At 36.1% G+C, this 15,821-nt stretch overlaps 1 protein-coding gene across 14 annotated transcripts in view; it reads right to left on the minus strand.

Moving 5' to 3' along the window:
- Positions 1–1,369: 1,369 nt before the first annotated feature.
- RGS17 (regulator of G protein signaling 17) overlaps positions 1,370–15,821 on the minus strand; it is a 69,385-nt gene continuing 54,933 nt past the window's right edge. For 4 of the 14 annotated variants that reach the window (XM_085541514.1, XM_085541512.1, XM_085541513.1 and 1 more), the window contains 4 exons: positions 11,276–11,373; positions 9,894–9,983; positions 5,986–6,220; positions 1,370–3,964 (listed from right to left, as the gene is read on the minus strand). In XM_085541514.1, coding sequence (XP_085397640.1) covers positions 3,776–3,964; positions 5,986–6,220; positions 9,894–9,922 — 453 coding nt within the window. In that variant the 5' untranslated portion in view covers positions 9,923–9,983; positions 11,276–11,373 and the 3' untranslated portion in view covers positions 1,370–3,775. The remainder of the gene's footprint in view (positions 3,965–5,985; positions 6,221–9,893; positions 9,984–11,275; positions 11,374–15,821) is intronic. The other 10 variants (XM_015858237.3, XM_085541509.1, XM_085541517.1 and 7 more) reach the window with 4 other exon arrangements.

Here is a 15,821-nt window from a genome sequence, read left to right on the forward strand (position 1 = left end):
GCTGTGAAGGGGTGATGTGGATTCCATGGATGCTTGGATGAGTCTGAGACAGTGTGGACACATTTTCAGGGCATTCTGCCCTGCCTGTGCTGGCCAGCAGACACTCTGGTCTTCTCCATATGTGTCTTCACGCTAATTTAAATACTTTTGGTGTTATCTATGGTTTTGTTTTATCCTGGGCATCTTAAACCCAGGGTGTCTTAGGAGTGTACCCACATGCTCTGCTTATTTATGTCTATTTGGCATTGTGCTCTATTTAACAGGAAAGCTAGAACACCAGACAAAAATGACAAAAAAACGTAACTCACATTCCACAGTGCTATATACATTCTCATGAAAAACTGAAATACAAGTTAAATACATACTTATTTTATTCCAGGCTATAGAATAAGTGTATTTAGGCAGTTTTTCAAAGTGTATTGTACACTGCATGCACAATAAATCAGTTTAATAGCTTGACTGTTTTACATTTTGTGTTCAAAGAACTGTATGACAGGCAATGAGATCATGTTATGGCACAAGTTGTTGTCCATTTGGACTATATCCATTTTTTCATACAATTTTGGGAAACCCAAACTGATAGATGAAATGTCTATTAATCATTTTAATATGAGCATTTGCTCCAAGAAATAAACTTCATACAAGTCATGTTCAATTTATAAACCCCTCCAAATAGAGGATTTAAGACAAGAAATTTTGAACGTGATTTCATTGCAGTATTACACTGAAGACTGGTGTAATATTTGTCAAAATGATGTAACAGTTTCCAAATACAGGTTTTGGAATCTTTTGCTAGAAATCCAGGTAATATTTTAGGGCCCACACAGTTAGCTTTAAAAATGTCCTTGAAAGGATGACTTGTCTGTTTTGACAAGAACTTCTACCTATGTGAAATATCTTATAAAGATAGCTTATGACTAGCAGGTCACCATCAAATAGTAACATTAAGAATATGTAAGTCTACATTTGTAAAGGCTTTTGCATGCAGTTTTGTCTCTTACACATTGTTTAGATGTGTGAACCAAATGTTTGTGCCTCAAACACCAACAAACTTGAAATTACACTATGTAAATATATACATATATGATGCTGTGTATGTTTAGTATCACAGTAAATATAACTGGTATTAAATGATACTAATCATATATAGGACCGTAGTTAAATTCCAGTTAAGAAAAAAAGCCAAAAAAATTCATTCTTCTAACAGTATTTCACAGTAGAAGGAGGCAGTCCTTTCTCACTGACTTCCCCCCCCCTCAGGATTTGTAAACATCATAGCTATTACTCTGTCGGTATAATAATTGAATATTTTATTCATAATGGTAAGTAGCTAACCAACATGAATAAAGTTGTCATAACACAATAACACTTTCAGACAAAACAGTTATTTATTAAAAGAAACATTTATAAATACTTTGTCTTGCATTTTAAACTACATTTTCATAAATAACAATATTTAAAAGTGCTGAATATGGTAGGATAGTCAGCAACGCCACTGTAAACAGATTTGTTTTCCACTTTGCAGATTTTTTTTTTTTAGATCCCATTCTGTCAAACACTACAACAGTTAAAATAGTTGCATAGGGAATAGATAATAGCCCTTTTAATCATCTCCTGAATTCTATATAAATTACAAAACCAAATGAGTTTAAGAAACAGTTTGTTAAGTTGTTCTTATATATCCAAAAAAAGCACACAGGTTTCAAGTAAAAAGAATGATTAAAAAATTCCCCAGACTTGCTATTTGAAGCATGTTCAATAAATTAAGAGGAAGAAAAAAAAAAAGAGAGAGAGAGAGAGAGAGAGAGGTAGTAAAATAAAGGAAAAAATAAGCCCCAGGAAATAAACTAATACCTGTTTCCTACCAGCTACTGTGTAGAGCCAGAGCAGCCTTGGCAGCAGCGATTTCGGCAAGAGCTGGCACCAAGGAGTAGCTTGCTGGTTGGAGCCAAGTTTGCTGGGGCCAGATTCCACCTAGTTACAAAACTGTAAAATCTTTTGGACCCATCAAAAGCAATGGGAGTATGCTGTATTTAGTCCTAGGAAAGTGAGAAGAACCTTGCCTCTAAAGTCTTAGTACAAGACCAGAGCTGACGGTGCTAAATATATATATATATACAAACATACATACATATATATATTTAACTAGCATTCAAAACAATTTCATGGTTTACCTTTAGCAGTTTGTGAGGGATGGGAACACTTATTTGTCTCATATCTGGTAGGTATGAAGATGTTTGTTTTTTTAAGTTCCAAGTCACTCTCTCTTTAAACATCAAATTGCATCCTTAAATTGGATATTTTTGGATAAAAAGGCCAAGCAAACACCTACTAAAACCACCGTGGCAGAAAAGTGGTTGGAGTACTGTGCTGCATTAGCTCTCATTTAGGGCTCAATACAGGACTCGCTACCCAGGAAAGACACCCACTGAGTTTCAGTAGGCATTTTGCTTGGGTAAGAACTGCAGATTTAGGAGCCCTTGAAATTTGGTTTAATATTACACTCCAAACTCCTTGTTTTCAAGGAGTTATTCAAAATCAATGAGGCCAGAAGCTAAGTCTTCTTTAACCCACCATCTTGTAAAACACTTGCTTAAAAACATTTTTTGACTGGATTTAGCCTTCAAAAAACACAACAAAAAAAATCTTACAGGACAGATGCAATTCATCGAAGTGTTCTAAAATACTCTAAAATGCTACATGTAGGCAATCTTTTATTAAATTTCTTTATTAAAAAAAACTAAATTATCAAGCTTTCTGTGTTTGTTCTTGTTTTTGTTTTCTTATTTCTTTTTTTTTCTTTTTTTTTTCTTTTTTTCTTTCTTTCTTTTTTTTTTTTTTTTTTTTTTTGCTGAAGTACATAACATTATACAACAGTGTTAGAACTGGGTAGCCAGTCTTTAATAAATCAATTACAGTATCTGACATCTGAAATGTACATTGAAAATCTTTGTTCTTTTAACAATTAAACAATATCAGCGCATAGATTGTGTCACTCAGATATGGATCCCTTTAAGTGTTTTGTGCTTTTTTTTTTTTTCCTTCTTTTTTATTTATTTTTTCTTTTTCTTTTTTTTTTTTTTGACATTGCAAACTCTGTAATGAAAATGCCACAGTTTTGGCAGTGAACAACCAGAGGAATCCTCCACTTGATTTATTTTAAATAAACAGTGATAAATAGCTCTTTCTATACAGAAATATTGGCTTCAAAAAGTCAGTGTATTGTACTCAGTAGAGCATGTTGAGTAATGCTACACCTTAAAAATTGGCTTTTTTCAGTTAGTGATGTTAAAAAAATGCAAGCCTCTTTCTGGTTTGCTGCAGTTGTTGTTTCTATGTACCATTAGACTGTATTGCACAAAAAAAGTTCTTAAATACAGATATAATTTATGTTATTGGATTAAATATTGCAACAACTAAGTGGTAAGTGAAGCAGTTTTACCTTGCACATGCAATGTGAGGATACACAAGGAGACTGTTCATAAAACTACAAATACATCATTGCAATCTTGACTGCAGTTGGGTGAAAGGAGTGCGAAACAAATGTATTTTGGCAAATCCACTGTTTCTCTCCCATGCTATTTCAAGCAAGGAGGACCTTGGTAAAAATGTAGACAGAGACCATAGTATGTATTTGTTTTCTTCACAGTAGCCTGAGTAGAGCTAAACTGTAGTTCTCCAGGAACCCAGCTCCAGATGGTAATAAACTACTTTTCTTCTGTCCCGCCCACCCCCGAAAAAATGAAGTTATTTTATTTGAAAATTAAAATTAAAACTAAGTTTCAGAAGTAGAGCCTGTAATACTTTCAACAAGAGACTTATAAATTTGAGAGTTCAAGAACCTTGGGAAAGAGTCTCTGTGCATTAAGGTGTATATCTGGAGTTGGGCATCTTCATACATATGAGGACTGGGATCCAGCAAGTTTCTGTTGATCACTTCTCTCACCCGGGAGTCAAGACTAACCTGAAGAAGATGAGAACAGATGGATATTATACAGTAATGCTGGAAAGGTTGTATATATCTCTTTCTTTCATATGGCTCCATGGAACATCCTAAGTTCATCACTTTATTCAAGGTACACTCTAACTTTCAGAGTAAATGTTCTAAAATGCACACACATGATTTCAGACTCAGATGATAGACTTTATTTCAGTTTTGACTTGGTCTTTGCATCCATCTTAATAGCTGTAAGATGAAATGCCTCTATTTAACAATACTAGTGCTAATAAATAAAGTTCTGCAGTAACCTGGATTTCCCAAAATAAGTTCTTACACACTGAAATGTTTTACTTTTTACATATTTTGAAATATTTCTCACAAAGGAATGTTGAATGACCCTCACGAAGTTTCCTATTCAGCATTCTCCTCTGAATGTGTCACAGATCTTAACAAGACCAGTTCATGAGGCTAGCCAATCGATTCTTCATTACCAAGCAAAATGGCTTGGACAAGAAAGCTCACATTTGGCAGGATAGTGGTGTTCCTTTGCCACTGAATACTGTAAAAATTAATTGCCATTATAGAATGAAACAAATTAATTATGGATCTCTTAATTCACATTGTAGTTTTTCAGTGACTCACTAAAGCCATATGGCAAGATTAATTGCAATTATTCAAGTTATCTCTTTGGTAAATAGATGTGTGCAAGGTATTTGTTTAGCACACTGGGACATTCTGCCTCAGTGACTTCATCACTGAACAAGGCTGAATATTTCAGCTCCTATGCCAAAGTTTCATCCAGAATAGGATGCTGGGATGAACGAGAACTTTAAAGCTCCCATTCTGATCTAAAGCATTGCAAACTGTTCTCATTTGCCTCATATGGTTTCCAGTAGGGGCAGAAGCAGTTGGGTTGATGACATCCTTGCATGCCTAGGGAATGAATTATGTGAGCAGTTCTGTTAAATCCTAAGTCCCAAAAGACTGCTTTAGTCTTAGCTGCTGGTTCATATTGGCTTTGGAAGACAACAGGACATACAGTAAATATGTGCCTACTAGATATATATATATACACTGTCAGAAATACAGTAGCTTGCTGTACTGGCAGTTATCTCATTCCAAAGTTAAAACATACACTATGTCAAAGAGAATGTAAGGGAATTTTAAATGGCTGTTGGTTTCATTCACAAGAATGAAATTGCAAAAATTTACTAAAAGCAGAGGTAAAATGTAGCAAGCAAGGTCCACAAGTAAGCATAAATTAACACATACAGAAACAAAGAAGAGTTGCTAAAGGTACGTGACATAGCCTAAGAAACTCTTCTACAATGCCTGGATATTTATTTATTTATTTATTTATTTATTTATTGTATGTTTATATATTTGTCTGTTCCAAACCATGATTTGATGCTGAAGATAATTTCAGTTGGACACTGAAGAAAACTGTATATAATTTCCTGGGTATTATCCCACCTTTCATTAAGAAAATACATGATCACAATTCTTAGACTATTTGATTGTATGTAGGGATAACCAAAGCAATTTTTGCTTTTTTTTCCCCAGACAGCTCTTGCAGCAGATAAATCTGTCATTATTCTGATTTTAATCCCACTGTGTTTTACAAGGCACTAATTGTGAATCTATCCCACGATTTGTTTCCTGTTAAATATTATTTTATTTGTCATATGTTGCTGAATTTATTTATTTTTTTTTCCTCCAGAAATCCATTTTCATGATGTACTTTGTGTCTTTGGCAAGCAAGTTGCATTACCAAAGAAGCATTCCTATTTCTCACCCTTCTGTTTCTGGAATTTCCCCTTCATTCCTCTTGTACTGAGAGCTTTGAGGAGTTGTGGCCAGTGATACTAAGCAGCTCGGCTTATGTCAGCACTTGTGCAGTCCCTCCCTTTCTCATTTTATTTCCTATACTGAGAATTGTTTTCATCTGAGACTGTGCATACTTTTCGACCCCTTCTGGCAATCTAGAGTATAGCATGTCTGTTTTGGAATAGGAAAGGAATTCAATCTAACATTTACAGCGTTACCTCTTTTGGTGAAAGTATAGAAATGTAATCTTCATATATAAGCCTTGCTTTTTCTTCAATAACTTTCTTGTTCTGTTCCTTCTTTAGATCTTCACATGCAAGCCAGAAAAGCAGGTTCTCTTCACTATACTCTGTTCGAAGAAACTCTCTAAAAAGGTTCCTCCCAGCTGGTGTTTTCATCATCTTGTCAAAATTCTGAGCCCAAGACAGAATTTCATCTGCAGTCGGGTTTTGGCTGCAAAAGGAAGATATCATTACAAATATGTTTCTATTTTTGTAACAGTGTTTTCATACAATTGTCCAAAATTTCTCCTTTCCACTGCACTTCAGCCCAGAGTGAAAACTAGAATCAACAAAACTTCAGAAGTGACAGGAGAATTTTGTTCACTCTTCACTTGCTCATTCATTATCTCAATAGGCCACTAAATGTGTTTAATATTAAGAGACATGCACTTGGCTTTCTGCAAGTTTTTTACTTGTACTGTTCACCATCAGACTAAAGAAAAATCCAATAACAGAAGTGAATTCCTACCCCGTAGTTAAAGGAGATGTGAGACAGCTGACAGTAGGTTCTCTCTCCTGTCAGGCTTGAGGGACACCTGATGTCTCTGCCTGCTTCTGATAGGATTTGGCCAATCTCTGCCTGCCACACAATTTGGTTCAGCAAGGACAAGAAAAACAAAAGGCTCTTGGCAGCCAAGGGCATACTAATGAGGGCCAACAAAATAGTAATTCAGAGAGCCTTTAAATTAGCATATTTCTCTGTGCTTGTACCTAGGGGTTGCTAAGCTTCTCTCTGTTTGGTGCTATTGACCTGAATGATGATCTACTGGCACAAGATGTGATGGATGTTTCTGGCAAAACTGGAGAGAGAAGAAATGGGAAAAAAAAACCAACTTATTCCCATTTTCTGAAGGAGGCTATTTACGGCTTGTACCAGCGGATGCACAGGATGAGTGAACAGAAAACCAATTTGTGCCACTAATCCATAATGTACAAACGAACAGTCTGAGAAGGTCATATTCAAATTTCTTAACAACAGTTAAGTACGGTTTCACACTTAACTCTGAGTGCTCATCCTCCCCTTCCTGATAAGATACAATGCAAGAATTTTACAGTCTGCTGTTAGCACTGTCTTTGTAATCATGTTGCACAATAAATGCCATTTGCCCATATAATTTCAAGTTCATTTTTCAATTCGTAGTCTGCATGCAAGACAGAGTGGGTGTCAGGAAGCTATTTATGACACTTTTTTGGCAGACTAAAAGATCTAATAAATGAGAAAGTTTTTAACATTTAAACTAAGCAGCAAAACTAAAAAGTATAAACATGCAGATTTTATGGTGAAAAGTCCTCACTCTTTGAGGAAAGAGAAATGAACCTGCTGGAAGGGGTGGAGCTGACAAGCAACCCATGTTGCCTAGTTATCAATTTGGAAAATACTGCAGTTAGATGAATATAAGAATATGTGAACAAAAAAAGTACAGAATAAGGCAGTTTGATAGAGTTTAATCTATTAAGATGTTTTACATCTGTAAGACATGTCATTTCATTAAAAATGGATTTCCTGTTCCCTCTCCAAAATGACAGTTTCCTGAGGAGATTTGTGAAGTACAACCCTGTGCTATACAAGTAGATTAATTTAAAAAGAAAATCACGCAGACTGTCCAATTTGATAAACTAAAGCTCACTTATGTCTAAATAACTTATCTTGATCTTGTGAAGTAGGAGAAAACTCCTTTGTTGAGGTCTTGAATTTATTAGACATCAAAGGCAGCCTAAATGCTGCACCACGGCAGTGCTGAACTAAACGTTCCTTGTTCCTAGGTACACGAAAGAAGAGGTTGGGACTGCAATAGGATATTTAATTTAAACCTCTGGATGTTCTCTCACCTCCTGCTCAGGTATAGTCCTGACACACAGAACAGGCCTGATGTTTGCTGAGAGCAGCTCCATTCAGTTACAAATGGAGTACATCATACAAAACGGGACACTAAGGACAGGACAAGACAAGAGCCATTCTGCAGCCATTGCAACCTTCTGCTCAAACCTCCTCCATTTTTTTTGCATCAGTAATGAGCAGTTTCTGCAGAATCCACTAACTTAAGAGCTGGTGTAGACAAAACAAGGTATAAACACATCACCTTACCCCAAAAGCTTTTGAAGTGGATCTGTGAGCAGCTGCACACCTGAGGTTAGGGGATGCCTATACAGTGATGGAGCAAAAGGCATGAGCACTCTCCCCAGGTAACTACTTCTTACTGGTGTATGAGTTGATGGAATTGCAAGTTGGTGAATCTGTGAGTTAATGAATGAAGCAGTGACTCAGGATCTGCATGAGTTAGACTAGCCTCTTTAAAGGATACTTGGCCCTTGTTTGAATTTTGTCTAATAAGTTCATGAAATAAAGTTTGATTCACAGAGTACATTGTCCCATTGACTTGACAAGTTTAGACAAACTGTAACACTAACCATAAGTGATAACAGCTATTTAAGTTTCACTATAGGAAACTATAGGTTTTGACATAGGCTAAATTCAGCTGCCCTGTGTTATGATCTAGAGTTACTGGTTTCTCCATTGGCTTACAGAAGGACCTTAAGTTATGCAAGATGAAGTTTTATATCATAGTCGAGGTGAATTAAGTAGTTTAGAATTAATTTTTACCTAAACAATCTCTACTTGCTACCTCTGCCTGAATCAGCTCAAGAGAAAGAGCTGAATTAATATCATCTGGAGTACAGTTAGTGGTGGGGAGGCAGAAGAGGAGGGAGCAGAGACAGCACAGAAGGCAAATCTTCTCTGAAGGCAGGGAGCTGTTAATTCACAGCTTTGAATTAACCATGACTTCTTCATGTGAAACCACATGCGCTCTTTTAATATTCCATGGACAGACCTTTCAGTCTTCCATTCTTCTGCCTACCACCAACAATGATGTTGAGAAACTCCCCAGATTTCAAGATCTGGACCATTAGTGAGCTGTTTCACCAAGCTTTGTACTTTCTTTGCATAGCAAAGCTACAAGGCTGCCGCATTAAAACCTGTGAAACATTTAATCCCAGCAGGGAATGTCATGAAGTAAACACATTCATCATGATGGAGTGCTTCTGTAAATTCTTTTAAAGTGACTTGAATTCCAGAGTGCTCAGCTGCACCAAAGTTCAACATAATATAACTGGAGGATATAAACAATTAAGACATTCTCATATAAAGAAAGAAAAAAATCCGTCAAATCAATTCACCACGTGTTCTCTGTCAGTAAAGGGAAAAGTCTATAGTGCTTTCATATTTTGTGGAACGTTTTTATTTATCCTTTCAAAACTGATCATGAAAAGCAATGGTGGTACTGAGATATTTTGCTTGTGTTGCTTTTAAATTCAATAACGTCTTCCTGAATTAAGTTTTAATGTACCTTTTATGGGATTAAAGAACTTAAAGCCACAAGTTTAGCTTTTTTTCCCCAACACAAAAAAATATTTGCCTTATCTTCAAACAGAAACAGGCTCAGACTTTCAGTATATATACATCTGTCTTTCAAGACACATATTTCCTGGGTCAATTCAGGTAAAACCATAAAACAAGCTGATGTACAAAAATTAAGCATGTTAAAAAATCTAACTGTAAAATATACTTTTGCCCAAGTTTGTTTTACTTCTTGACTGGGTAAGTAGAAGAAAATGATTCTACAAACAGCAGAGGCCCATGGATCAGTTAAGCCATTTTCACATGCCTTCTGTTCCTCCCCATTGCTTTGTATCCATAAATGTGAAACTATCTGTAAGGCTAAATATCACTGATAGCATTACACGGCAAATCTGATTTTGCTTCATTTTAGAAGTCTAAAAAAACTAAGGCAAATTAGTTACAGGTAAATAAAAATAAATAAATAAATAAAGTTTCACCAACTTACCATTCTTCTATGACTTGGATGCTTTCCATTTTGGTTGTATGTGTTGGCCTTCCTGCATTGTCTCCTCTATCTTCATTCCTAACAGTGAGGCTGCAATGTAGTACAACACTTTATTTTGTCTAGAGAATGTTAGTTTAAAGCAATTACTACAATAATGCAAATTTTCAAATGCTATAATGTATTTCAAGTATAATTTTTCACTCCTACCCCTAAAATTTATGTCCAGAATTTGGAAAGAGATTTTTTGATAACAATTTTTTTCCTGCGAATAGTAATTAACATGTGGTATTAGCATGTATGACTTTTTTAGAAACTGACAGTTTATCCACTGAAAGTTGGACAAAAAGTCAGAGGTCACATTTGGAGTGAGTTTACTTAGTAAATCATGAGTAATATTAGTAACAATAAAGATAAGGAAGATAAGAATTTCTGAATTGATGAGGTATTGGTATTCTACCAATCCTAGACTGGTTCTTCATGAACATTCCCTTTTGTGTCTCTTGGATATGGTGTCAGTAGATGGCTTGGATAAAGAACTTAATATGTGGCATCCCCTTACACTTTCATCTAACTCGAATTTCTTTTTAATTCCAAAATATAAAAGTTACTGTCCTCTCAACTGAAAGGCTCCTATTACCTTCATGTTACTAGAAACAAGTCTATTACAAGAAGAGAGACTTCCTTTATGTGAGGTGTTTTTGTTTTGTTGTTGACTTTGAGCTGGTAACTTGCATCACTTACTTTTCTGTGAATGCTCTTTATGAGTGTTCTGGACCATGGTACTGACAGAGAAAAACCACAGTCCCTAACTATTACTAATGTGCATTTTGAATAACAAAAGTATAGGAAAACTGGTTCCAATAATAAAGCTTAAGAAGTGGAAAGTAGTAAGAAGATAAATTCCCTTCACTGGCCATTCCCTGTGTGTTGAATTGAGAGAAAACAAGAAACCAAGAAATTAAATAAATAAATAAATAAAAATCCTCCCTCCTAGTCCCAATGATGTTCTAATTTTGAATATCTAGGTTCTATCAAACAGTGAGGCTCACAATTATTCTAAGTGGCGACAGATATGCAAAAGTATGTTGATATCTTAAAGATTTCTCTCCTGCATTAATCAGAGTAATTTGTACTCAGCCCTAAAAAATCCCAACTTTGAGACATTTTTAGTACAAATGACTTTTCTTCTGGCTCCTCTGCATCTCTGAGTTTCATTAATATGTTTTCAGGCATTTGGCAGAGTTAATGGGTGATCTCAACTACTTTTTGAAAATTGTCATTTTAAGCTCCCAGGTAAAGCAGAGCACATATTAAGACTTAAACATTACAAAGATATAAAATTCTAAATAAAGCTGTTTGATGCTTGCTGTTCCTTCACTTACCTGCCAAGACCTTAGTTCAGGCCTTTGGTCCTGCTTCCCCTGTTACAGCGTAGGAATGCAGCTCCAGTGCTGCTAAGGTGTTAGGATGTCATCAACTGCTGCAGGAGAAACAACACATCCTGAACTCCGGGGTTGGCAGGTAAAAAGCCCTTCCATCTCCTCTGACCTGATGTTTATCAGTCTATAGAGGGAGCACCCATTGAAAGCGATGGGAGTTCCATATATAGAAGGAGAGTAAAAGGAGCCATTTGCTTTCTATCCTGTAATCTTTAAGTCCAGACATGTAACTGATTAAAGTTCACCTTGTGTCTGTGTGGAGCACAAAGCAGGGCTGAGAGAGAAGCAGAGAACTCACAAAGCTGCTCTCACTCCCTCCTTTGCAGTTTCCAGTAGAGCCATATTTGTGTTCTCTGCTGGGTTGGAAGAACTGACTGTCCTTTAATCCCTGGAGGAGAGAGTTGAAGGAAGCAGGAAACAGCTTGTGTTGTTTGGGAATGTAACAGGGTGTTTACTTGAGTTGCTCTAGAAGTAGCTGCCTGTTTTCTTTCCCCTTTCACATAAGGAGCAGCTAAACTGCGCTGAGACTATTTACTCACTGCACAGTAGACTTATCTCATGGTTTGGATGCAGAGTCTTACTGGAAGTAGAATGTGACTCATCTAAAAGCAGTTGATCTACCCTCCTAATTTAATTTTATGTCTGGGGTCAGATGCTGATTGTTGTGCTCATGCAAAATCTCTGCTCAACTTTGGAAAACTCATAGGGGTAGATGAGAGGGGAAAACAAGTAGTGAGTGGGAAATGAGAAAGAAAAATAGAGAAATAGACAAGAAATCCATGTTGATCTCATTGCACTTCTTGTCACAAGAGTAATGGATCAGCCCCATGCATCTGGATTGTCTGCAGGATTACATGTCAGTAAAAAGTTCAGAACGCAGAATACAGTTTTCTGGTACATGGACCTGATTCCTTTATCCCAGCATTTACAGCTGAAGGCCAACAGTTGAAGTTAGTGCTGCAAAACAGGGAAGACTCTGAAGAGGTGTTATATTTGGTTGGAGCAATTTTTCAGGTTTACGTATTGAAGTCAAAACTGTGCTAAATTTATAATACATCTTGGCCTAAATTCTGCATTATGTTTCCAGTGACAACCACCAGCCCTGTATTTTAACTCCTATTTATCTACATCTGTCAAGACCAAAGTTCCATCGGATACATTTCTTTTGATATGTTTTTCCTGTGAAAGAAACCATCATTTTAACTCAGGAGTACATTCAATTCAGACATGTTCTGTTTTTACTCAAGGAACAGGTTTGTGTTTGCTTAGAAAAAAATATTTACACATTTTTGACTGTAAAGCTAACTTGAAAGCAGCACTTAAATAATACTGATCACAATAGCACACTGCTATCTTTCACATCAAAATGACAACACTGAATTGTTATTTGCTAAGTTGCTATCTTCATATGAAAATAGCCTATATGGTCACATTCCCCTGTGGAATTCAAGCAGTCCTTAGTGGGAAAGGCACTCTGCGTATCCTCCACACACAGTTCCATCATGGAAGCTAGTTGATTATGGTAGAAGAATTATGCTGTCTAGCCTACAGCTCAACAGTAAAAGTAACAGGATAGAGATTAAAAAATAGTCTTGCATTTAAGGCTTTAAGAAGAGGAAACAGTTGATTTATCTCATCAAAACATTTAGTTAAATAAAAGGGAGGTGTCCTAGAATGACATCTGTTTTAAAATAACTTACAGGATGTATATTATTATTTATTAGTACATCCAACAGATACCTTTAGAATTTAGAGATCCAAAAGATCTAGAGATAAAACTACAACAAAACTACTAAGGCCTTAAAAAGTGAAAATTTGAGATGTCTAAAGGAAGAACATAGCAGAAAGCACAAGCAATGGTTCATTTTCTGTTCCTTTGGAAGGTGTTTTTTATCCAATTTTACACTTGTTTCATTGTTCTGGAGAGCATGGTAAGAAGTATTTCAGTAAACCCAGGTGACCTTATCTTTATGTAGCATTCAAATATAACTTGGGTTCCTGACTTCTATAAGCCCATTGGTGTATGGCAAATCATAAAAGCCAAGCTAAATAGACAAATCCTCAAGAGACTTGAAGCAATTTAAGAGCAAAGATCTCACTCATTACCTGTCCTCAAGGCACTTCCAGCCAGGGATTTTAGTCTTCTTTAAAAGTTGCCTAGCTTCCCTGCTGCTGCATTTACCTCTACTGTCAATAGGAAACTAACAATTATTTAGATGCTGGACCTCATCTTTCATTTTCTGTATATCTAGTACATTAATAATTTTTCATTGCTTCCCAAAGCTCAGTTTGGAACATACTAGTGCCTAAATGTGGTGAATCAATCAGTGAAATTGCTGTTATGGCAAAAAAACTTCCATAGTGACAGATGCTAAAACTGATACTAGACGTGTATGGCTACCAGCAGTTACTATTTTCTCATTATATGCATCATATACTGTATATTATCACAATATTTTTGCAATATATCTGGCACTGAAGACATTGTAATGATGAAAGCCCATACCCTTAGTAGCCTTTACTATGCTGCCATGAAGATATGCAGTATAAATCAAACTGGGACACTGTACACTTGTTGGGTACGCTATTGAGTAGCTATTCAGGAGATCTCTGTTCAACTCCAAGTTCTTTGTTGAAATTTTTAGCTTATTTCTTTGCTGAAGTTTTTAGCTTCATCTCCAGATCTTCGATTCCTTTACTTCTATTATAAGCATCTGACATAAAGTATGTTGTATGAACAGACACATATTTTTCCTGGTTTTAATTTAGACGCAGAAGTTCATGTTGGTACCTCCTGTTATTTCTGGTTGTGGATCAACTTCATCAGACTTTCTTCAATACTTTGGTTCAACTTCCAGTCACTGAAAAATCAGCTGTTTGCACAGCTCTGTTCATGTGCTGAGGCATGATCTGGTAGAAATCAGAGATCCATTAGAGATGGGTGTTGCCTGCAAGGCTGTATGGCACAAAAGCAGACAACTATACTTGCACTCCTTAATTTCTTTATGAAACAATTTTTTTTTTTTCCTGACGCCTTGTTCTTCTAATAGTTGGAAGACTGAAGCCTGAAGGCACTGAAAATGGCTGTGCTTATGATCAGAGTGTGAATTTGTTATATTGCATACATCAGTAATGATGAGAAATAACATCAGTATCTTCACAATCCATTTGTAAAGAACAATACAGCTATGTTAATCTCAAAATTACTTAGGCAGAGTCTAGTCAGTAATGCTGTCTTCTATCTCACATCTAATGTTGCAAAAATAGGTATCCATCAAAAAGAAATTTTAACGTGCACAATATTGTCCAAAAACAACTTTTTTTTTAAATTGCTAGCTGAGTGAAGAATGCTTCTGAGAGTTCATTTTTGTTTCAATAAGTCAATAAGAAAAATCTTCAACTAGAGTGATGTTTTTCCATGGAGTCTTACAGTAGATATTTTCATAGGCTTAAGTTACTTTATATCCTGTGTGCTATTGGTTGTAATAGAGAGAAAGCTCTCAAAACCACATATTGCAGACTCTTGTGAGAGACTTTTTAGAATGTATAACATAGAATAATAAGATTCACTGAGATTGGAAAGACCGCTAAGGTAATCTAGTCCAACCGTCAATCCATGCCTGTGACCACCCTAGATCATCCCACTCATTGCAACATTTACCCCTTTTATTAAACATCTCCAGGGATGGTAACTTCACCAATTCCCTGGGCAGCCTGTTCCAAAACTTCACCAATCTTTCCAAGAATTTTTTTTTTCCTAATATCCAACTTGCCAATAAGAATAGAAAGACCGACTAAATCATGTATACTGTTGTAATTTTAATATATGCAAATCTTATAGGTGCAGAGTAACCTTTAGCCAAATTAGTAGTATTTAAAGTCTGGAGCAGAGGCTTATGTGGTGATCAAGACCAGAGACCCTGGTTACAAGGTCACTATAAGCTATATATATTTATCTCACTTAGAGATGTGAATCAGCAAAAACTGCAAACTTGGTATTTCAATATATCTTCATTTGCTGTCTGTGAGAATCTTTGAAGGGGAAATAGTGGTCAAAATCCTTGGGAGTCACTTACTTAAGGTGATCAGAATCTAATCTTATCTGAGTCAACAGAACATCATAATCTTTTTTCCAAAGGCGAAACAGATTAAAAAATAAAGTAAGTTAATGCATTTGTCTTACAATTAGTGTCCATCCTAGTTCTTTAATAAGCTTAACAGATCATAGAATCATAGAATTACTCTGGTTGGAAAGATCAAGTCCAACTACAGCCTAACCATAGTACCCTAACCCTAACAACCCTCTGCTAAATCATATCTCTGAGCACCACATCCAAATGGCTCTTAAACACATCCAGGGATGGTGACTCAACCACCTCCCTGGGAAGCCAATTCTAGTTTAACTACGCTTTCTGTAAATAAGTGTTTCCTAATGTCCAGCCTAAACTTACCTTGGTGCAACTTGAGGCCATTTCCCCTCACCCTGTCA

This window comes from Coturnix japonica, chromosome 3 (genome assembly GCF_054131305.1).
Source record: "Coturnix japonica strain WE chromosome 3, WE-NBRP24, whole genome shotgun sequence".
In the NCBI taxonomy this organism is placed as follows: domain Eukaryota; kingdom Metazoa; phylum Chordata; class Aves; order Galliformes; family Phasianidae; genus Coturnix; species Coturnix japonica.